Source organism: Pygoscelis adeliae, unplaced genomic scaffold, assembly GCF_000699105.1.
Source record: "Pygoscelis adeliae isolate BGI_AS28 unplaced genomic scaffold, ASM69910v1 Scaffold154, whole genome shotgun sequence".
In the NCBI taxonomy this organism is placed as follows: Eukaryota; Metazoa; Chordata; class Aves; order Sphenisciformes; family Spheniscidae; genus Pygoscelis; species Pygoscelis adeliae.
In genome coordinates this window covers 2,983,550-3,007,396 of record NW_008825113.1, presented here as the reverse complement: position 1 = coordinate 3,007,396, position 23,847 = coordinate 2,983,550, and the positions used below count along the sequence as shown (strand labels likewise).

The window sequence follows — 23,847 nt, the reverse complement described above, 5'->3', positions numbered from 1 at the left end:
TCTTTTATAAGATACATATAAGATATTTATAAGATACAGTTACGAAGATTCTAAAAAAGGACAAGTATTTTCAGTTTATTTTGATCTCTGGTTCCCTTCCTTTATTAACTCCACCTGACTTTGTATTCTGTCTCCATTTAGGATTGGTTATAGATCTGACATTGATTTTGGTTTTGAGTAACACAATATAGTTATCTAAAGAGTAGATTTTCATCTTGAAAAATGGTTTGCATAGTTTGCAGGTATATTGTATTTTGGCGTTTAATGTCGTAAGGCCATACATAATGCAGGATTCCACGGCTGTGTTACATGCCGATGGCAGGGGAGGAGTCTTTTCCCTAACTCTTCCACTTCGGTGCTTCTAAACAACGCATACAAGTGTGGGGCATCTTTTCCCAAAACATTTTAATCTTAGATGTCTGAACTCTGCCTGTTGGCCAGATGTTGTAGTTTTTCAGCGATACGTAAATGAATCCCGAGGCATCCCAAAGATTTGAACAAGCCATGGCTCTCTAGGAACGGTCCAAGGTCTGGGATGCCTGAAGCACCTTGTTCGTCCCTGCCCCAGGAAAACCCAGGGTACTGAAACGGCTTGGAAGAGCCCTGTGCGGTGCTGCATCTGGGAGCAGGAACTGCCTGCCTCCCATCCTACTGCTACAATTCAGATTAATACGGAACTCCTTATTTTTTTTTTTTCCCCCCCTTCTTCCAGAGTTTGAAGTTAACGTTGTTGTCCTTCTGCATGATGATCATCTCATCACAGAGAACTTCCCGCTGAAGCTCTGCAGGATGTAAATAGTCAGAGGAGAATCACTAAAGGATTTACTGAAAAAGGACAAAATTCTTCAGAGACAAAGTGAAATTTTATCCACGTCTTACTCGAACTGAAAACACATCGCTTCCTTCTCCCTGCTGGTAGTTCTTGTGCTTTCAGTTCTCTGTAAACCTTGCTAAGACTTTGCCTGCCTTGCGATAGCCTACGTGGATGTATCTATCCAGACAGCCTTGTCAGGCATCTCTCTGACCTCAACCACTATGTTTCCCCCCATTTTTCTCAGACAAATCCTGAAGGAACGATTCTGTATGTTGCTACAACTTCTGGAACATGTAGTAAGTTTCTCCCCTTATTTCATTTCGTAACACTTCTTCCTTTGAAGACCTCTTAACCCGAGTAAGTCTTGTTATACATGGTGTATATATGCTGGGGGGAGGGTATGGGACTTGTAATATAATACCGAATAGTGTCTTTGAAGGTGTAATAAATGGTACTGCATCAATGCAAGGTGGTGGTGTGGGATGAACGCTGCAAGGTGAATGTGAAGTAACACCAAGGGTATTTTGGTCAAATTGGGAATACGAGTCTGTATTGGAGGAGTGCTTAGAACTGAAGTTGTTTTGCCTGTGGTTTTTTCCCTGGGCTCTTCCCTGGATGAGAAAATCAATGCCCTTACTTTATCTCTGCAACAAACAGGTTGCAGATTTTCATGTTGTTTTAAGTTAAAAGAACAGCCACAATTGTGACTTTTCCATACACCGTTATGTGGGGTACAGGCAGGTTAAGCATATAAAGTATGAGTGTAAAGATGACAACATGAACAGACACAATTAAGAAAACTGCCAAAAATAATTTCCTTTAGCTTTATCCAGCAGCATTGCCAAGTAGGAAAATGTAATTGAAGGTTTAGCCCTGGTTCTATATCTTCTATATTTTAGGAGTAAACATCTGAAATTCTTATTTCAGTGTCTTAGAGCAGTCTGGTGGGGGGGCGGGAACAGGCGGAGATTTGCTATAACTTAACACTTCTCTAAGATCAGGAAATTGTACAGGATGATTTTTGGAAAACAAAAGCCCCTCTTTCTGGTCTACATGACGTTGTAAGAGTGCCACCTGCTGCTCAAAGCAGCACTATCGCCACCCTCCTTCAGAAGTTAGTTATTTGGAGAGGTGGCCTGGTGTTCGTCCTGCCTCAGGCCCCAGCATCCAGAGTAGATCGGCTCCCTTGGTGCAGAAGTACACCCTGCTCGACTGCCCCGCTCCCGGTACAGTAATGGTCCCCTCTCAAGGTGTGAACGAACTACCTCTGGAAATCACTGAAATCCTTCCAGCTTACGGGAGTCAGGGAAGAGAAGAGGAACACAGATCAAAAACCATCCTGCTTATTTGGGAACTTGGGATCCTGCCTGTGCTGTGGGTACAGGAAGAACAAGACTGGCTGGTAGCATGCAAGCGTATGTAAATGCCAGTCCAGTGCTACAGCCGGGCACTGTTTCCACAGCCAGCTCACCCTTACTACCTCGAGGCACGCTGTGTTCGATCTGGAGAACGCTGTCCAATACAGCATGTGTGGGACTGCTTTGCCACTGTATGGCAGGTCAAGGACGCTGCTGCGCTGGAGAAGCGTCCCGAGTGCCAAGGACGTAAGCTGCTTTTGTGAAAAGCTAAGGCGACGACGTATCTGTATCCCCCACTCCGAGAAAATAATGGAAGCTGAAAAGGATGCAAGTGCTGTACCTAATTCTTCAGGCAGCAAGGTGCCTTAGCTCTCTAGCATATAGTAGATTACTCACCAATAACTCAGGCTTAGCAAAAATATTACACAAAAACCCACATCAGCTGCAGTAGTAATTTTATTTTTGATCGAAGTGCCAGTTAATATACTGATTAATCACAGAATAGTTTAAAACTTCATCTGGAGGATACATATCACTTGGGGGAACAAACGAGCCCTAGAATTAGCTAACTTAATCTCATGTAATCAATTTAATACTGCTTGTATCCAAACAACAGTCACACTCTGTTTTCAGAGCGGTTAAGCCGTACACGCTCTAGTCCTGGTCTGTTGGCCATTTGGGACAAATTTTACAGTGATGAAGGAACTCTGGCAAGCTCAGACTTTTAAAGCAGTAGGATAACGAGCCTTTCAGCTGTTTGTATTCTGTACCTCACGCTGTTGATGAACATCCATGCACAGAATACAGATGCAGCGTTGCTTCATCAAAAAATAAAAATCCTGTAATTCTGATTTAAACAAGTCAGCTCTTCAACGATGAGGGAAATTGAAACCGTATTTTGAGATTAAAGAGTTGAGCCACGCTATTCCAACTCAATGATACACAAACAGAGAGAGTCACATGAAGACTTAAAAATTCTTGCTTCAAGATATTACTAAAAGTCATTCTCTAAACGATTTGAGTTATTAGCTATGGATTTATGCAGAGAAAGGAGCCACAATTAGATGAGCCGCATCCATAATGATCACAACAAGCCCGATTTGAATCCTGCAGTTAAATTGTAATTGTTTATGCCGGAGGAAGGTAATGTCTCGGCTGTTCCGAATTCTGCTAGTCTGGCATTCAGGTCACCTACTTGTTTGGTACTGGAATTTATTTTCAGTGTGGTGTTAGCTCTGAAGGAAAGCCCCCTCTTTACAGGAATTAGGCGCCATCCTTTGAGAAAAGTAGATACAGTAGAGCTTAAATAGCCCTTAGCCGAAAATCCCTACCCGTTTTGTGTGCTGCTGGTCTCTGAACTACATTACATCGGCTTCGCACACTTAGGCAACAGCCAGGAAAAGTGCTGGATCTTGGAGTATGCTAACTTGATTCTGCAGGTGCCGTGGCAGGGCCGGCGTCTTACAGCTTGGTGTTAGTGTCGAATACTGAATGGGTCTGAGTTCCACTGCCGTTTTCAATAAAACCAGGGTTCTGTCTCTTTCTAGGCATCGCGTTTCTGTTCCTTATCACGGCGATTATTCTGCAGCCACTTTGCATCTTTTACTATAATGTGTTCAAACAAAACAGGGTTTAGGCATGTTTGTTCCGTGCAGGAAGCTCGGGGAAGTCTTCAGGTAACAGGGCATGAACGCGGCAGATCGGGCAGGTACTTGAATGTTGCTTAAGCCATGTTCTAATGCACTGCAAGAATAGGAAGACATTGAGGAAACAAAGTCTGGTATAAAGAGTTCAGCTTAAGTATGTTAATAGTCGTCGCTAATAGGTAAGCACTTTTCCAGCACGCTCTGTCTTACTAAACTTTGCAGTCCGAAAACTGTTCTCCAATTCTGACGCTGTGCTGATCGATTTGCATTTGCGCCTATTCCGCAAGAGCAAGTCAGCAGTAAACACATCAGGTAATGGGAAGAAGTCACGGACAGAAATACCAAGTTATTCTAACATAATCCTGACTCTCTTACTAGCTGAAGTTATACACACAACTGCCATCAGGTGGCAAATGCAGGGTTTAGAGCGATAGCCCGTTCTGTACGTATGCTGCAAACAAATCTGTGACTTGACTACCAGATTTATTCCCTGAAGAATAAGCTTAAATTCACTCTGATGAATTATCGTTTTAGTCAAAAATCTAAAACTGGAAACTTTCTGTCACAGTAAGACCGTATACATAGCAAGTCTTGGCATACACAGCACATAAAGGAAAACTGTGCGCTGTTCGTTCTTTAAGCACTGAAGGGTGAGGGGGGGGAGGTTGCTGTCAGAAAGTGGAGCGAGGGCACAACTGAACTGAGTTTGTAAACGTTTGCAAGTGATAAGAACAAAAATCCTTACCGCTCTGTGAAAACGGTGCCCACATTCTAGTTCACACAAGTCTCTGCTTAGCTCATCATGGCATATTGTGCAAGGATCGTCACTGGAGGCCTACGCACAAAACGTTAAGTTATTGAAAGCTAGCAACAATTAATCAGCAAATTCTAGTAAGTTAATGACGTTTACTAATTTTAACCAAGTATCTTTAAGCTTTTGTACACAAAATGAAGAAGTCAGTTGTTTTTCCCAGCCATACTTTGGTTATTTCACGTCTTCTAAGAAGCACATGGCAATCACTTCACGTTCACTGAAACAGTGGAGGACTTACTGTATAGTCTAGTTTCTTCCATTTAGATTTAGGTGTCGCGCCAACATTTCCCCAGGGCTGGAGATTTGGCTGAGGTGGATTTTTACTCGAGGCGTTTTTACGCGCGGGTCTTGCCTTGGGCGGGCTGGGTGCATTGTCTTCTGCAGGCACTTCCCGACTCCGAGTTCCAGTCTGTGCTGGCGAAGCAGAGGGCACTGACTGCACAGGTCTCCCTGTTGAAGTTGGTGCCTAGACAGGTATTGGAAAAGAATTTGGAGCAAGTTCGTATTTCAGAGCTTGGCAGCAAAGGAAAGTTGCATTCTTTTCTGGACTGTGCTGCACTGTCCCCTCTGTCAGAGATGCACGGTAGAAAAGGCGGCAACTACACACGCCACAGTACCTTGCTTTGCTGGTCCAGAATGAGTTCCGTCACTCTGCTTAGAATTTCGTCGAAGCTCAAACCTGACAATGTATTCCCATTTCTTCTTTGTACGTCTTTTATGAAGCTAGTAAAGTCCGAACTGAAGGGACAAAACAGACATAATTACCGACCGGCAATACCATGGCTGTTACCTGCACAGTTGCAGTATTAGAGAAGACCGTAGCTTCCATGTGCGATTCACAGCAGTAGAGCTTTAAAAGATACTAACTTCCCAAATCAACTGCAGCAAGTACCTGCTTCCGATACCTCTGGATAACTAGGATCTACCTTAATCGCTAAAAAACCCCAACAATAAGGTGGTAACACTTCTATTTGTTAGCGGTTCTAACGGGGGAAAAAACCCAAACCACGTAAGCCAACACCACGGGTCTAATTCCCTTACGGAATGTCTCACTGCATGGGAGGGGAACAACTAGTAGTACTGTTCCCGTGAAACAGAAGCCATCTACACTAAGGAATCGGTTCTTTCTGTACTTCATCGTTGGATATTCAGAGCTCCTGGTACTCAGCGTAACATTACTCTCATTAAAACAAATACCTGCTATAGTTTGGGAATATACTCTGTAGAGGCGCAATAATATTTCCAAGTGCTTTCGGAAGCATTTTGTTGTTTAGAAGTCCAGAAGGCCTCAGTTGTATAGCCGAGTCATCTTGCTGGTTCGGGTTTGGCTGGACATTCTGAGCGTCGCTTCCAGAAATCCCTGACGGGCAAGTTGCCGAAACTTTATCAGAATGTGATCCTTCCAGAGGTTTGGAGCGTGTTTTCACTGCACCGCCACTTGCGAAACAAGCCTTCGAATTTGCGTATGCTGGCTTAACTCCAGCCAGCGTATGAAATGAAGCACGTGTTGGACCTTGATCTTCAGAACTTGACAATGCAGGAAGTGAATTAGGATGTGCAGATGCGGAGGAATACGTGACAACGGCCAGATCGCTGACGGGAGCTCTGCCTTGTTGTGTCTATACAAACAAACAGATTTCACAGGAAAAACAGTGATTAAAGTAAATTGAGCGGAACTCTCGAGCATGTGCAGCGTGAACTATGACACATTTGGTCACGCTAAGGAAGTGGAAGGTCACATCATTTTATCCTAACTTGCTTTACCTAGGTAGAAGTATTGCACAAAGGTGCTCTTTAAGAGGTACTACGTATAGACAACCTGTCTGAAACAGGATTAAGCAGGAGAGCACATACGCAAACCGTTCCTTTAACTTACTCGTGCTTCGCTAAAGAATGCGTGGCTGTTGGGCAGCTGTAAGTTGTACAGTTCAAGTTGGTGGCAGACACAGAACTGCTTTAAATAAGCGCCGTCAATTTGAAAATACGAAATTCACTGCTTTTAACAGATTATATAATCTATATATAATCCAGTGTAATTTTTTTTTAAACAGAAACACATGTCCGTTACAGTCGTCGTCTTGAAAAACTTGGAGCTGACACGATCCAGGAAGACTTCTTTTTGCACTAACGACTCTCTTCCATAAATGGAAAGAACTCCTTAAAATAAATTTAGTTGTTCGACCCCGTGACTGCTATTTGTTTCAGAACTTGACTGCTCCAGGAAGGTGGCTTTCTAACACACAGAACTAAAATTCTACATTTCTTCGTGGTCAAACCTGCTGGTTCTTGTTCTGTGTTCTTTAGTCTACCACCTTTTTGAAGCGGTATTTTACCTTCTCTGTAAAGGTGTTTAATTAATGGAATTAAACAGAGAGAAGAAGGGTTTTCATCAAGTCTTTTTCATTTGGACTCGGAATTTGCCTATTGAAGTCCTCTCAAAGCTGAGAGAGTTACACATCTCTCTTCTAAAAAGGTTACTCCTGTATTACTGCAGTAAAAATAGGCACCAAATGCAGAACAAGAGGCTCAAAAGCTGCTCTCCCCCAGCCTGTAAATTGATGGTAACCTAGGGATGGTAACCAAGTCATCTACATATTCTTAGGAGTTCTGTGCCAGTAAGTAGAAAGGAGATACCTAGAAATAAGTGGGGAAGAAAAGGTATGCAGGAGGCCGTAAGCGTAACTATTACTTGTGTCAGTCCAGAAAAACTGTAGTAGCAGTCGTAAATATACAGTATTAGAACAGAGCCTTGAATCTAAATTATACCAAAAACAAACGAAAAACCCAGGGCTTTCTGCAGAGAATATATATAAAAAAAGCTGTGTGGCATCTTCAGTGAATTCGGGGATTTCCTATGTGCGTGCACTATGAATGCGTTCTACTTAGGGAGTCAGTTATCTCCCCTACCTTGAGAGATGACTGAACCCTTTTTTCCTTGCTCCAGACTGTGCCAGGTCCAGGGGTTTCTGAATGCGATTTGTCTTCAGGACCGGGCATCCGCTCTGTGCCCTGGTCAGTGAAGGGCAGCAGGCAGGCTGTTTGCACCGCTGCTGCGGCTAGCTTGGCCGTGTGTCTCCCCACCACCGTGCTGATGAACAGTTCATCAAGTTCATCAACAGTAAGTATGGACTTAACACTGCCTTCGTCCGCACACCAGAACAACCGCAGGGTTCGGAAGTAACTGACAGGATTTGAGCAAAGCATCTGTGGAACCGTTGGCCCATGAGAAAATGTTTTTAAATGGTATTTATCTGGGATGTAGTCATTACAGATGCATTTCCATAAATGGCCGTACTCCATCTAGTTCACAACAGATATGACTGGAAGTTGATTTCGGTATTCGTAATTGGTTAGACATGTTGGTGTAACGGGGCCTTGTCCCTATGGATTTTGGTGCTACAGGAAAGTCACGAGACGCAAAAATATTAGTCCCAACGGTTCAGACAGAACGTGAAGCAGTTTAAAGTTAACTTTAAACACCTTAAGCCTCTCAAAGGACTTGAGAATGTGCTTCTCACCGGACTTCACGCTAATCTGCAGTCACCTTTTCCTTTGGAACATTAGCTGGATGTATGGAGAGCCAGATTACTTTGTATTCAAGGCTATATATTCAAGTTCCTTATGTAGATGTCCTATAACGGGTAGCCACGCCGATGCAAACTTAAAGAACTTCTTAACAAACCGCTCTCAGATCTAAGATACGTACTAAGACGCTGGGAGGAGAAGGAAGGTCCACAGTTTCCATTTTAGCGAGGCAGTTCCGTACACCATTTTCCACCATCTGAATTTTTTCTTCATACTCGGCCTGCAGAAGGAACACAAATTATCCTCCGCATCAGCATTAACTAAAGCTCGCTCTTTATCCAAAATGGCATTAACACGACTACTTTTTTGCAGAACACCAAAGAGACCAGGCCTCTCAAAAGGAGACATAAGGTTACCATGTGCTATAGTAACATAAACCTGTATTTAAGTACCTGCATTGATGCTCGAAGGGGTTTGGGAAACCCTTTCTAGTTCTTAAAACTCGGCCTAGACATTTTACATGTTAACTTTTCATAGAGAGTTTTCTGTTGTTTTTAAAGAATTTGCGTGGATTTCTAAAGTTCAGAGAACCAAGAGACTAGACTTGTTAATGCGGGATCCGATTTGGAAGCAAGTGTATTAAGGACAGATTTTTGCCTTTATAAAATCGAAGCCATTCACTGTAACTTAGCTGTACTTAAATAATCCAGACTTAACACTGTGTCTTTCTTTTGCAATTAAAACAAAGCAGGTCAGTATTTGGAGGACAAGCTACTGGTGTTTTAAAAAAGGAATGCAAAATTATTTAAGGTATTTATTCTGTTTTAATTTCCAAAGTTCTTAAACTTAAAGCTTGTTCAGAGAAATTAAGGCTTACCTCTACTTTTTCCAGTTGTTTCTTTACATTTGAAATAAATATTTCCCACGAATCAATCTGTGACTTCAACTTAGGTGCTGCTGAAGCTGAGCTGCTGAAGTATTCAAGATTTTCAGTTAAACTCCAACATTCCCATTATTTTTCTTTCAGTACAAATCAGTACAACAGTTCCTTCCCCTACCAACTAAATCACAGTTAAAGACTTCAAGCAATTTCAAGTTAAAATCGGTTAAATTACTGGTACTTAGATCCTATCCAATCTTAGAAGCGAGCTCCTCAAATGTAAATCAGTATTTTGCGGCAACATAAGGACAGAGAAAGGGAACACGGCGTAAGTTTTACAAAAAGGTAACACCAAGGGCTAAATTAGTTCCTCGTAAGGAAGAAAACAATGTTGTTGCATGCCCAGCAGTTTTGTTTGCACTCTTTTCTATTTACTTTGCAGCCCTTTCCCAGCGATACTCTGCAGGAATAACTGGGATGTTCCCAGCAGCCTGATCGTCCCCGGCTAGGAAAGAATAAGACAAGAAGCTTGCTCCTGCGTAAGTATCACACATTTTGGTAATTTAAGACTAAGCAGAAATTCAGCTTCAGGAAAGCTGCATTTAACTGTTATGTTTCTACGCACCTTTCAGGCTAGCATCCCTTTGTGAGCAGAACTGACTTGTCCAGTTAAATAATCGTGATTAAACATTCAGTAGTTACTTGTATTTAGCAACTAGTAGTACTGAGATTTCTGGTGTCAACTCTCCATACCTGCTCCATGACTTCAGCACCCTAAGATTTGCCTCTGCATTGGCAGCTATGCCGTTTAGCTTGCATGCTTCAGTTTCCTTCCAGTTTTTGAGTACTGACATCTGTGTAAAACAACAACAACAACAACAACAACAACAACAAAAGTGCAGTAAAAGCACTGCTGTAGCACAAGGAATAAAACCGCGAAATAGATTTTAATAAGCATCTGAAACAATAGTTTGATGATACAGAGTACAACACGCATACAGTTCCTACAGTGAGGAATTTCAAGTGGAATTAACAGCCCTGGCAGGCCTTCGGGAGGATAAAAAGGCTACATTCACTTCAACTGGTAGTAGAAAGCTTCCATAAATGTTCCATTTGCAAATTATCCTATACATATATGTATATATAAATATACACACACACTTTAAGTGACTAAGGCAGCCTTTTAAATACTGCATGATTGAAGACTAATGTGGACCAACAATCTAATCTTTTTATAAAAATCCTACTGCAGATAAGACAGCCTTCAAGCCCTTCTTAGGAAGGGAGAATCGTTCATGATATTCAAAGCTTTTCCGGTATAAAGCATACTGTTTTAGAAAAAAAAATCTTGCTATTTATCAGTACTCTCCTCCTTTCAGTGAAACACACAAGTCGGTTGTTGCATTCTGAGTCTACCTGATGAAGTAGCAGCTGTATATTCACTAACCATGACTTCCTGTTAACAAGGAATTTTTTATGTTCCTACGGTTACTTCTTACTAATGGAATCTATTCATAACAAGGATAAGTATGAAACTCAATTACTAGTTGAATTTTGTTTGGGGCAATACTACATGTCCCAAATTCCGTGCACTTTTAATACTGGTCAATAACAACAATGTGCTTTGATGATCTGCAAAGTTTTGTAGGACAACATCATGAACAGCACTTGTCGGTACTCGATTAACACTTTCGGTATACGCTTATGAAAAGTTGTAGATGCTATTTAAAAAGTAAATTGTTAGATAAGACTTCGCCAGTCATCTTCCCCACCTACTATCAGCACAAATGAGCCAAGCCCTAGCAAAAGCGTTTCAAGACTTTTTGTTTGTACCTCTGCTTTAACAGCTCTTTTCACACACTCTTGGCAGTCGTCTTGACTCTTTTTTATAAGCTCTTCCAATTTTACTTTCTCATTAGCAAGTTTATTACTGTGAAATAAAAAGAAGTTAAATATTTGAGTAACATTTACAACAGAGTAGTATTTAAAATTTATGGCATTTTAGAGGTTTTCTACAGCTATTACTTCTCTCTTCTTCAGAACCACGCATCTCCATTTACATTGTACAGCTCGTGCCTTCAGGTATAGTACCATGCTCATGTAGCCGTACTGCCGGCTCCACGGACCTGACCTTGGGATTTCTTAACCACATTTCACTGTGCAACTTAAAAAGCTTATAGGAGTTTGACGACTGTAGTCAGGCAAGTATTACTGTTCTGAGCCTGATCACATACGTAAAGAATGTATCCGTAAATGAAACCCTGACTTTATACTATATGCAAATGAGTAACTTTTAGGAAACGTTTAGATAACCTTCTGTACATTTAGGACTATAAGTGTGTGAGGGTCCAAAGCTACATACAACAGTTTAGTACCTCTGTACCACACCCAACTTCTAACGTGTGTTGTAGAACACCGTATGGTATAATCAAGGGAAATGTATGAGAGTATTTTGAAAAGCCAGACTTCTATTATTCTAAATATCTAAAAGAAAATAATGTTGACTTATGATAGGTAAAAGTAAACTAACTGAGAATAAGAGATAAGGTTAAAGTGCTTGTTTTTTCTAAGCCTTCACCCAGAGCGAAGCAGACACCTCCAAAAACGACAAGTCAGTAGAAAAATGTAAATATTGCTGAAAGGTACAAGAGTTTTACCTGGTCTCGAGGTATGTATTCAAATATGTGTTATACTGCTTTTCCTTCTCATCAATGGTCTTCGAATACCTAGAATAATCAAACATTTATTAAGCTTGTTCTGAAAAATGTTCACAAGCAAGTACGTGACACGTTCCTCTATAACCATAGTGACAATTATGCAGCAGTGACAATCTGTGTTTTATATGCTGTTTAATACTGTAAGTGCATTTAAATGTATTCCTAATTAAGCAGTAACTAATATAAAAGCAGGCCAATGATTTTTCAAGAGAGATTTGGCCCAAACTACTCAGACTAAAGATAACACAACAGCATTCAAGGACAGAAGTCTTCTCAGGTCTGTAAACTGAGAAAGAACATTAAAAATACAGTAGGAATTGTCAAATCTGATTAGAAAAATTATCGCTAAGTCAGCCAGTTTCATCAGTTATCTAGAAGCTATTTTAAATGTTTACCTGTAACTTGAAAGAAAAAAAAAAAATCAAAATACTAAGGCAGACATGCACATATTTCAGCCTGTTACCGTGATAAAACATCTAGTTGGTTACACAGCCAATGATTAGGTTACTTAAAGATTTCTGAAGTGTTTAGAATGTTTCCGATAAAGCTACTGATAATACTTCATCAAATGACACACGATTTGTTTTTCAGCACGTCAGTGACGTGATCTCATGGATGGTTGTTGACTATGGTAGAAGTTGACCGAAGTTGATTCTTGCTCCTCCATAGCCAGGAGAGCTCATTGCCAGGGGAACTGCTGGGTTCGCTGCACAAGTGTCACGATGGGATTCATACATTGATATTATTAAGTTCCATGGAAAGCCCTGCAGATTTCTGTTTCAGGGTGAAGGATGGGTAAAAAAAAAAAACCACAATAGATACCTGCAGTTATGTGGTTCTTGCAGTTTTACTTGAATCTGAGAAATGAGTGACAGGACTAGAAAAGAAGGAAACATGCATCCTTGGATGACCCTCAGACAGGCTATGTGGCAGAACAGACAAAACGCGTGTAAGAAAAACAGGTGCAGACCAGAGTTCGGGTGGGTTGATTGTACAATAGAAGAAGGAAGAATGGAAGTGCAGAGGAGCACGCTGAGGAAACGATGGTATGTCATGAAGGAGAAAAGCGAAAAAGCAGTGCAGATCTAAAGGATTCTGGAAAACGTGGGAAGATCTTCAATAGCGAAGGAGTAGTATTTATTAGTTAGGTTAAATAATGTTGTAGGTAGATCCTATTAACAGCAGCTCTAATCCAAGAATTGCATGTAACTCATTTCAGAATGACATAATCAGGGCAACAAGTTTGAGTTTTCACTCTGCGTACATCATGGAATCAGTAGATACTGAAACTTACCATAGTCTATCAGAAATAACCGTACTTACTGCTGCTTTAAAAAAAATTAAAATCAAGCAAAGGGCAAGCGGTGTAAATCTGTATATAAAATTAGTACCTATCGTTGGTATCTGTATGCTTTTTAGCTGTGTTCCTTAGTGCTTTTAAGTTCTCTTGATTTTCTTTTTTCTCCTGTTGCCATTTTTTCACTTTTATTTCTAAGTCTTGATGAAGCCAATCCAGTTCATTCTTTGATACCTAAAAGCAGAAAATAAGGAAACGTTATTTCTGAAAACACTATTTTATTCAAATGCAAGTTAGAGCAGAAGCTAAACCAGTGAAAATTACAGTAATAGTTTTACTAGTGCTTAATTTACTATTAGTTCAGGTGTTTAGCGTGGGCAACATACGCATAAATGCTTTCCTGCAATGATCTGCACACCTCACTTACGTGGCTTCAGAATACTTGCAACCCTGTTTTGCAGTCACATGAAAGAAGAAACCCCGTTCCACAGTGTCACGTACAAATACGTACTGAAATCCAACTCAAAAATCCAGCTCAAAATCAGTACTGAATAAGAGAGCAAGACAGCAGTGAATCTTATGGCTGCCATAACTGCTCAAAAAAAACAAAGTAGCATTAATGCATCATTGGGAAATAAAAAAAAAAATTTAAAGCGCCTACAATGCCCGTGGACAAGTTCATCCACCCTGCATACAGCCATGCCTTCCGCTCAAAATTTTCTGAGCTCACATTTTTACCAAATATTCATACAGAAAAATAGACGTGAGACTCCATCATCCCTCGTATTAAAGCTTGCCAGGCTACTTGCAGCCAATGGTAAAGCTAGAACTCCGGAGCTCCCAAAGCTGCAGTACATGAGTTTACTCCAACACACCATTGAAAGGAAAAAAAAAAAACATTAAACTGAAATTGAATGACAGGCCCCATCTTACTAAAGATTAAAGAGAGGGCATGGGGAGAGATGGCTTCGGTCTCACCCGATTTTTTTTTTTTTTAATGGAAAAATTCCTTTTCATGTAGACAAGAGGGTAGCCTGCAGCATCTACAGCTTTTACTATAGAAGTAATCAAGTCAAAGTGATAATAGGCTGTAGTGTTGCCTGGGGACTACTCCTCTTGCTCCCGGACATGTTCATGGAAATAAAGCCCGTTAGCAAACCCAACAAATCAAGGAGGAAAGAGTCAGCAGCGTACTGCTTTTTTGTTCTGGGGTTGAACCAAAACCAGTACCTATCCACTAGATGGAGGCAACCAGTATCCTGTGTGTCTAAGTGTGTTCGCAGGAAGATGACACACAAAGATTGTGAGGTTTGCTGAGTTAGACTTCACAGCAATGAGGACTACCATTCAAGTTTCAAAAATTCTGTTGATCAGTTACAACCAATCTTGTGAGCCACTGCAGCTTGTCCCACTGTTGCATGGATAAAAACATTACCTCAGTCTCTTCAACACTTTTTTTTAGGAGCTCTTTTAAAGCACTGATTTCCTCCAAGCTTCGGCTTTCTAACTGTTCATATTTTTCCTGTGCTTCTTTGAGTTGTTCTTTTAATACCTGATGCTCTTTTTCCATACGTAGAATATCTCCCTGAAAATAAATCAGTTACAAAAAACAATCTAGTATCTGTTACCACAGGGCAGCGAACATTCATGACGTCTAAAAGGAACAGTCTGCTGTCAGTTGAGATTCAACATCTCGAGCGGGGTTTTTTATTTGTTTGCTTGTTGGTTTGGTGGGGGAGTGTTTGAGAGAAAGCTGTGTAACAGTTACAATCCAGCTCAGGAAATGAGCATTCCTGTCTGACCATGAACGGAATATGATGAGTTCAAAGGCCACGTCTTCTCACTTTTATCTCCTTGTACAGACATAAGACTACCATCAACTTCAGTCTGAGCTGTCTATATGCCCAAATGGAGTATTTAAATCAAACCTCAAAATTTTTGGAGAGGAAATACTAAATTTCCCCAAAACATACTCCAACATCTGAATAGCTACAGAACAAAGTTCCAAAACCGCCTTGTTGTGGGCCTATATGAAGTTTCCAAGAACATAACAGAATACAGCCCAACATGAAGGGGGGGGAGAACACCCCCCCCACCCCACCCAAAAAAACAACAAAAAAACCCACCCCAAAAAACAAACCACAGACACACCACCAAACAAACCAAAATAAAAAATACCTGTTAGAACATGTCATTTTCAGAGAACCATTATCCTTTCACTACTGAATTTTTGGGCACTCCTTTAACCTTCATGAGAAATATAAACAAATATGCAGGTAACTTACTTGTTGCATTTCAAACGGATGAAAAGGCAAGGTATTAGTTTCCCTATTGGCTACTTCATGATTTACCTAGAATACAAAGAATCATTAGTTGATTAAAAAGCTTTCCAGTTTATACATGCAACTAGTAGGTGAGCTCTGTTTTGGAGCTTTTGTACCTAACCTACAATTTTACAAGTCCAACTACATTATGAAGTAGGTCTATCTACAATGTAAAAAGAAATTATGCAAGTGTTTCTGAAATGGACTTCAATCATTAATGAAAGCACTTCTTCTTGTCGTGATCTTTCCCCTGTTTAACTGACCATGAAGCATTTATATTAAGAACAGTTCTCAAAGTCTTTAAACACAGCTGTGCTCTAAATGTCTGAAAACTTAACACTGCAAAACAGTGTCTGACAGCTCACTGAGGAGCTTTTGTGTTTTGTGGCTCCTCCTAAATTCAAGATCTACTACTTAAGTGCCTCTACTTAGAAGGGACTAGTCTCAATGACCTTCAGAGGCCCTGCTTGTTTTCCTCTAATACCAACCGTCAAGGACTTACGGAAAGTACTGAAGTTTAAAATCTAATCATGCAACATATTAAAGATCCGGTTGATGATGTTGCCATTCTGACAGGCTATTAAAAATCACAGATAACGTTAAATGCCTTGCTCTACCACACTTTTGCAAACAGAAACGTATCTGTTGCCTGGTGCTCTTTTGATCTCTGCTAACCAGAATTCACTACATTGAAAACGGTTGCCTCTTCTGTTATCTCTTTGTGGCATGTGTTCAGGAACCAAACAGAAATTCCATTTTAAAAGCCCAGTCAGCCAAGTGACGAAATTCATCTGCCAGGACTGATGGCAAAGTAACTTTCAGCAACTGCTCAGGAAAGATTTAAAGCGAAGAGAAGTTTTGTACACAAAACAAGTTTGAAAAAAACATGTTAACATTTTCCTTACTTAGAAAGCAATAATAAAAAGACGACTATTTATCTTACAGCTATGAACAGCTATTCCTCCCTTAATGACAAGAAACAAATGAAGATGAGGAACTCTGCCCCAGCAGTCCCTCTAGCAGGTTGGATAACGTCTCATAAACGGATGTGTGAAATTGCCATACCCACAACTCTCTGAAAACCTGGCATCTTAATCCAAAATGTTTTCTGTAACAAATGTGCATGTGACCATTGTCTCCCTCTGTTACTCGAAGCATGTCTTCATGAGTGGTGTATGCTGATCTGACTCTGGGGTACCATTAAAGAGTGAATGCTCCAGCCCCTCTTCCGTTCACCTGCACGCCCTGCCCCTTTCAGGGTGTTCAGCAATGCTTTCTCTGCCTGTAGGACAAAACTTTTTTTTTTTTTTTTTTTACTTCAGGAGGGAAAAGGAAAAATGTGAGGGAGTTTGCCCTTGAGCTCACCCTACAGCTGGGCTGCCACTGTAAGACCACGAGGGAAGCATCAGCCAGCAATTGTTAGAACGTACCAACTATCTAAATCCTCAAATATTGTGAAAGTTAAAACAAATCACTGAACTAATTACAAAAAGAAAAATGATGACACAGAAGGACTTTCCTTAACCTCTAAAGCGAAGTTTAAACTGATATGCACGAGTTCCCTCCTTTGCTCTGGGGTCAAAAGATCTGCAAAAATTTCAGGCAGAACAATTCTCTTTAAAGAATTACATATGAAAACCAAGAGTAGTTGCAGAAAGTTTCAGCAACTAAACTGCAAGTTCTAAGGAAGTTCCCAGTCTGATAAACACCTCAGTATCTTCCAACTCGTGGCCTTTTTTGGGGAGGTAAGTACTAGAGAATGCTAAATACTACTTTTAAGATCCCTTACATTCGGGGTTGGGCTGAAAGTACGACTTGAATATTTGCTTTTGAAACTATACAACATTTGACCCTTTGGGAAGTCATGAAGAAATCATTCAAAAAGGAGTTGCACTTTCCAGTGCTCAACACTGTCATTTATCACTTAAAAGTTCTCAAATAACGGTTCCGCTTTAATTTCTTACCTGAACAGCTATCATCCTTGTATGAGGATTGTTTTTCATTAGAGGTATACCTCTGCTTTCTTTTTCCGTCTTAATAACCTGTATACCACATTCAGCTTCATTTGTACTATTTGCAACAGCAAAATTGTCTTCATAAAATGTGTTATCCGCGTTCTCCAGTTGGCACTGAGGGTCTTCATACGTTTGTATTTCAGTTGGTATAAAACTGCTGAAGACGTATTTTCCATCTGAAATTGCTGATTCATCATTATCCTGATGAGCTACATGATCAGCATAAATATAACTAGGTTGCTTGGCAACATTTGAAATGAGAGGCATTTGAGAAGGCACCGGCAATAGTCTTTCATATTGATAACCCCAGGAAGTCTGAGGCAAAAATATACCAGGATTTTTAGAATCGAAGCACTTTAGTAAAATGTCTGAAAACGACGGCTCATTTTCTGCGGTATCAATATTCTGACTATGCAAAGAATGCACCAATTTACATGAAGTAGGAAAAGACATGGGCAAATACTGTGGAGTCTCATAACTTGCTACTGTTAAGTCAGTAGATGTTGATATATGGGGTTGCTTAGGGTAAAACAGCGGTTTGAATTCCTTAGCAGCTGGATTTAACTGTAGCTTGTTCTGGGAAGAATTTTCGTGCACATCACAGACTATACTGTTTTCTTCTTCATTACCTCCGGTCTCATTTCTGTTTGTATTTTCTTTAATAAGAAGCGCATGCTTTCTTAAGCAAATAAGATTATCCACCATAATGAAATGAAAGGATTTCAGAAGAAAAGATTTCAGACCACCTTCATCTTCTACAATCTTTCGAGCTTCTTCAGGGAAATGTTCATATTCCCCAACTAGTAATTTATTATTCATTTCCATAGGACCATGTTTTTCCAGGATTTGAGAGAAATATCTTAAAAAAAAAAAAAAAAAGGGCTGTCATTATTAAGCAAAGTTTTTTCATGTAATTCTAAAATCGTATTTCACACGTTACGTTTTCAGAATAATACTTAAAAGCAAAGAACCTCTAGAGCTACTGAAGAACGATCATTTGGAAGATGGTGTTCTAGCTAAGCATAAAAATTTTCTGTAATACTCTTGCTCGTCCACATCTTACTAAAAACATACAACTATTTCAAAGCATTAGTACATACCTTTAGGTACATACCTACATATACCAGGACTCAAATTCTGCACTTAGTACAGTATGTTATAAAAACTATGAAGGAATATTAAACCCTTTAAACTGCTAAGCACAGAAACGTATACATACTCATATAAGCTCTCACAGGTTTGATCTGGGTTATTATCCAAAAGTCTTTGATAATGGTTACTATTTGAAATGTCACAGAGAGCTTCAAATTCCTCTAGTTGCCCCCGAAGGTGTTCTGGGATTACAAATGGTTCATAAGAATTTGTAAAATCTCTGTAGCATTTTAAAAAAAAAAAAAAAAAGAGAGAGAGAGAGAAGACAGACATAAATAGTGCATATGAACAATAATTCTGGTCTCTGAAAAGAATTGTATTTTTCACATATACTGAAAACAGTGTACTGTATGGTAACTACATAGTGCTAAAAATATACCCCAATAGCAAACTTTTTTCTAACAAGCAGAATAAACACTATCCCCAAAACACTTCACCGTTAAACTTAACTGACCTGCCACTAGCTAATAATAATAAGGCCTAGCTCTTGCCTAGCAGCTTTCACATCCATAAGGCAAGAGCAAAACCGGGCTCACAATACAAGAGCTTGACTCCTGAATAACACAAATTCTGAGCAACGCACTACAGAGTGTCTCAATTCAACATCACAACCTGCTTGATACGGCGTGGATGGCAGAGTTCAGTTGTGACTGATGCAGTATGTACAAATCTATCAACTAATTTCTTGCTACGTGAAAATGGAACACGAAGCAAGCAAGATCTTACTTGAAAGAATAGCTTTTGGCCTAGAAGATGTATTGGGCCGCAGCCTGGCAACCATTTGGTTACTTCCTACATTGTTAAGAGCTTTAAAGTTCTAATACCCCTTACACCTGTCCTGGAAGCAGAGAAGTAATGGCTCTGCACAAGCTCATATCAAAACACTCCGATGTTAACCCAGACTCGGTGTTTCTAAGACTGTCTTCTCCGGTACCTGCAAAGCACTTTGGAGTTCGGGCAATAAAAGCAAAGATGCATGATGGTACTTACAAAGTATTTTCTTCTATAAATATCTTATCTTCTTCTCGTGGTGCTGTGCTAACGCCACTGGATAATACTAAAATAGACTAATTAAAAACAGATTATTATTTTTTTATCTCACAAAAGTATATGCAAAATGATCCACTGTAAAGACTATGAGTAACTTATTTACACTGAACCTTGTTCTGTAACTTTATCATGTTCAGATGCCATATTATAAACTGCAAAACTTTTAAGTACAATTATCAGTACTAAGCCATATCGAGAAAGTTCTTAATTAAAAATTATTAATTTCTTCTTTAGAACTTATTTTGGAAAAAGAAATCAGGATATTCAGCCCAAGCTCCCTCTTTTTTTTAACCAGTTTCATCAAAAACCTAGCTGTGCCTGATTTTTCACTGAGTTTGGATTAAAAAACAACACTATAGCTTCACTTTGTTAAGACTGTTGTGTAACTTCTTTCCCCTGCCTTTCTAGGAATCTCTTCCTTTACATTTGAGAGCCTCCAAGCTTTAATAATTTTACTACAAGTAAGTCTGAGCTATCCCTAGTTCCACATGGTTTTAATATGACACCTGTTATTCTTACGTTCACCATTACAAATGTTTTAGTTGTCTTTTATCATCTAATAACTTTAGAAATATACAGACTTGTATAAATGCATCCAAGTCAGAAAAAGAAAAACCTGGCTGATGAGGACAGGAAAAAAATCTTAAGTTTACTCTTGAAATTCTAGTAAAATTATAAAAAGGTGGGGACATGGAGGAAACAAAGACGACTGTATCTGAAGCTTTCGATAAAGCAAAATCCTAGAAAAGCAGGACAAAAGGCAGTACAAGTTTCAGGTAGGATATTATTCCTAGCAAAATCTATAAACTACTGAACAACTAATAACATTTTTCTGAGCAATACATGGAATGCTTGCATCTTCAGTCACTGATACGCCCGTAAAAATTATCAGAAAAGACAGTTAAAGACATAATTTCAGATCTATTTCATGAGGTGTAAGGACACATTTTTCTTTCTGAGAATGACTGGTAAAGTGTCCTTCTCCAAATTTGCTACTTGTCAGTGCAAAAGGAAATGGAGCGTAAAGTATTAATTACATAGTGCAGTCAGTGTACTGTATTCACAGGGGGTTTTTTCATTTTCCCATATGGGAAATTAAGATCACAACAGTCATTCAGAATGAAGACAGTGGATAGACTGAACGTATTGGTATCCAGTCAGAGCCAAAGTTATTTATGAGTAACTTCTTTTTCTGACAAATTCATATTTTAACAAAACAAAACTGTATTGATTGAGTCTTAACAGCATTATTTTACTTCAGGAAAAACTACTTCAAGAATGAGTCTCCACAAGGTATTTAGGATACCAGCCTCTGTCCATCTGAATGCCAGCAATTCTAAAAAAACCATTTGTAGTAAGCCGCTAAAAAGTTACTGACCCTTGAGTCTTTTGAGTTCTTCTTCCTGTTTTTGTTTTTGACTTTGATACCGTTAGTCTGAAACAGAAAAATAAAGTCACTGGTTTTTTCATTAGAATAAAACTATGATGCGTTTTCAAAATCAATATGTAAAGTTTAAGACGTTTCATATTAAAATTCTCATTCGGGTTTGACCAGCAAGATTTACAAGGTTAAGCATGCAATCTTTCCCCTCTCCACTCCATCCCCAGCTGGAAAACACAAAAGGGAACAGAGCTTTGCAAGATTTTATTCATTTTGTTTCTTTTCATCATTTTCCTCTTTAAACGCATAGAACATTGATTTTTAGAAACAGAATATTGTATCCTTTTTGTATTTCAGGTGCTTACTCATTACTTATAGCTGAAATTGCATATTTACGCAGCCCTGACATCCCACATGACAGAGTTTCGTTTGGGGAACAAGCAGCAAACAGAACTGTCAAACGTTCTGGTCACGTCAGCTTTCTGAGATACGCAATGATGAAGGAACCAAAATGCATCTTCTCTTTTGAACAGGACTGTGATTATACATTAACATAACTCTACTAACAGTAACTTAAGAACAGTTTATTTTAGGATATAAGCAACGCTGAAATAGAAGTAGCTTTATTGTAATGGCTTTCATTTCATTCTCGGATTTCCAATTCATGACATGAAAAAGCAAAGGGTTTCACATCTTATTAAGATGTATATTAATTAATTAACTCTAAAGATTTATTCTGTAGCAGAAGTAAATCTTGCTTTTGTACAGATAAATTTATCTGCAGGCTAGAATAATTTCAAACGAGAGTGCCTCAAACACATAATTAACCGAAATACGTAACATACTTCTGCCAATTAGAATGGATTTTCATTAAGATACTAATCAAAAAGTGATTCAGAATGATGTACAGTTTAAGACTTATGGGTTGAATCTGAAAAGCATTGATAAATTGTAATGATCAAATGCAAAATATGTCTAAACTCACTTCAAATTTACTTTGCTTGTTAGCGGAACAAACGTCAAATTCCTAGCCTTACAATTTAACGACACCTGAAGGTAAAGCTGGGCTACGCTACCGTCCCATTTGTTACTTTGAACTGTAAAATATACAGTACAATTAGTGTCCAAAATTATGCAGATTCAAGTTAAGCACACTCGAGGAAGAATCGGGCTTCAAGTTCAGTTGTCATGGTAAATATGCAGATACGGCAGTTAGTAGGAGTCTCTCTGTAAATAGGGTGCTTTTTTTTTTTTTTAAATTCCCCAGGGATACTTTTAGAGAGACTTTTTCTAAAGTTAACACAAACTGCTGTTATCAAGTAATATGTAAACACTATTCCCATGCACCGTATTTGCCTTATTTTCCCTATCCAAAGGAGGCGATACAGCGCGTCAGTGTACCCTCATCTGCTTTCACTACAACTTCCTCATCTGCGTCCTTGAAATGCTCATAATCTAAAAGGTATCTTGTTGGTTTGTGTTTTAACTAAGGAGAAGACCCTAAACAAGTATTTTACTGACAGAAGTTTAGGAAAGACGGTACGCAGTCTTCAAATGCTTTAAGAAAAGGGGGGGTGGGGGGAGAAGATAAAACAAAAGAGTACATCTCTCATCAGGTCTGAAGGATGATGATGCAAAATAAACCAAGAGATGCACCTCTCTATTCACTTTTGCACATTTTTAAACCACCACACTCATACTTGTTTCTGAGCTTATCCCAAACAGACGTTAAGTTCACTTACCGATATATTTTCATTTCCCTGCTTCTTTAATATAACAGTAGGGTCATCTGTTGAAAGGATAACAAAGTCACATCCGTAAACAGAAACAGTAATATTTTATGTAACTTATAATGGTGAGCTATGAAATTACAGTAGTAATTATTATAATCCTTTATCAAATACCACCAAAGCATCTCAAAGACTGTAGTTGCAGAATCTTTATGCTTAAACTGAAAGACAAATACTTATTTTGGTTGGACAACATATATTACGCATAAAGGTAAACTCACGTGCTGGTTGTGGCACGTGAAACAAAACAGCAGAATGTAACCTAAAAACGGGTGGCTTGCCTTTTGAGGCCATACTGCCTTTTAAGCACTGAACACAGAAGATCCCATCTAATGAGACGGTTAGTAGTTTGCCGAGGTTTCGGCCTTCTACAGAGCCCATCAAATGTGGTGTAAAAGCAGACAAAATTCAATGCTTGTAAGAATGATGACCTTGGCATACTTACCCATTTTATCAAAGAATTCATCTAAAGCTTGATGAAGAAATGGAAAATTTTCTCTATTGTCTTCTAACAGCCATATAAAACAACGGGTTTTCTCTAGGGGTGGTTTTAAGAAATAATCACGAATTTCTGCGTCTTCAGAACTAGTTGTCACACAGTCGAATTTACTACCATACTTCTCATTCCAGAGTGTGGTTAAAATAGAAAGGTCAAGCTCTTTTAAAAATTGCCCATATTGAAGGAGAAAGTTCTTTGTAGCTGTCAGACCTAAAAGAGATTAAAAAACCCCCAACAATTCATTCCAGCTTCAGAGTTTTGGTGCTTACAGTGTGATATTCCTCTTCAAAGAGGAACAGTTTGTTGTAGAAATTAAATATACAGTAGTTGAAACAGATTATGTAAAACCTTTTGTATCCTGAAAATGCAAACAAAAATTATGAGAGGATATAAATTTTCCTCTTAGTCAACACCAAATTAGTATTTGTATAATAAATCTATATAAATTCCTTAAAGGACATGGATGCAACAGAATAGGATTAAGAACCCAAATCTTGTCCAAGGTTTTAGCATCTTATTATTTATACAAATATTGTCATTTAAGCCTATTCTGGAATTTAAAGACATTAAAAAAATAAATCTGTT

General features: G+C 39.1%; 2 protein-coding genes across 2 annotated transcripts in view; one reads left to right on the top strand and one right to left on the bottom strand.

The window, feature by feature from the left end:
• Positions 1 to 1,277, top strand: part of DSCR3 (Down syndrome critical region gene 3) — a 35,364-nt gene extending 34,087 nt beyond the window's left edge. Inside the window, exon 9 of the mRNA XM_009328029.1 lies at positions 713 to 1,277. Within this exon, the coding sequence (XP_009326304.1) occupies positions 713 to 795 (83 nt within the window). The 3' untranslated portion in view covers positions 796 to 1,277. The remainder of the gene's footprint in view (positions 1 to 712) is intronic.
• Positions 1,278 to 2,610: 1,333 nt separating this feature from the next.
• TTC3 (tetratricopeptide repeat domain 3) overlaps positions 2,611 to 23,847 on the bottom strand; it is a 66,500-nt gene continuing 45,263 nt past the window's right edge. Inside the window, exons 27-45 of the mRNA XM_009327972.1 lie at positions 23,209 to 23,472; positions 22,716 to 22,762; positions 20,971 to 21,027; positions 19,533 to 19,609; positions 18,610 to 18,762; positions 17,340 to 18,249; positions 15,337 to 15,402; positions 14,487 to 14,636; positions 13,146 to 13,285; positions 11,695 to 11,763; positions 10,871 to 10,967; positions 9,791 to 9,891; positions 9,035 to 9,128; positions 8,339 to 8,437; positions 5,830 to 6,251; positions 5,250 to 5,370; positions 4,871 to 5,098; positions 4,564 to 4,653; positions 2,611 to 3,915 (exon numbers count right to left, since the gene is read on the bottom strand). Coding sequence (XP_009326247.1) covers positions 3,805 to 3,915; positions 4,564 to 4,653; positions 4,871 to 5,098; positions 5,250 to 5,370; positions 5,830 to 6,251; positions 8,339 to 8,437; positions 9,035 to 9,128; positions 9,791 to 9,891; positions 10,871 to 10,967; positions 11,695 to 11,763; positions 13,146 to 13,285; positions 14,487 to 14,636; positions 15,337 to 15,402; positions 17,340 to 18,249; positions 18,610 to 18,762; positions 19,533 to 19,609; positions 20,971 to 21,027; positions 22,716 to 22,762; positions 23,209 to 23,472 — 3,296 coding nt within the window. The 3' untranslated portion in view covers positions 2,611 to 3,804. The remainder of the gene's footprint in view (positions 3,916 to 4,563; positions 4,654 to 4,870; positions 5,099 to 5,249; positions 5,371 to 5,829; positions 6,252 to 8,338; positions 8,438 to 9,034; positions 9,129 to 9,790; positions 9,892 to 10,870; positions 10,968 to 11,694; positions 11,764 to 13,145; positions 13,286 to 14,486; positions 14,637 to 15,336; positions 15,403 to 17,339; positions 18,250 to 18,609; positions 18,763 to 19,532; positions 19,610 to 20,970; positions 21,028 to 22,715; positions 22,763 to 23,208; positions 23,473 to 23,847) is intronic.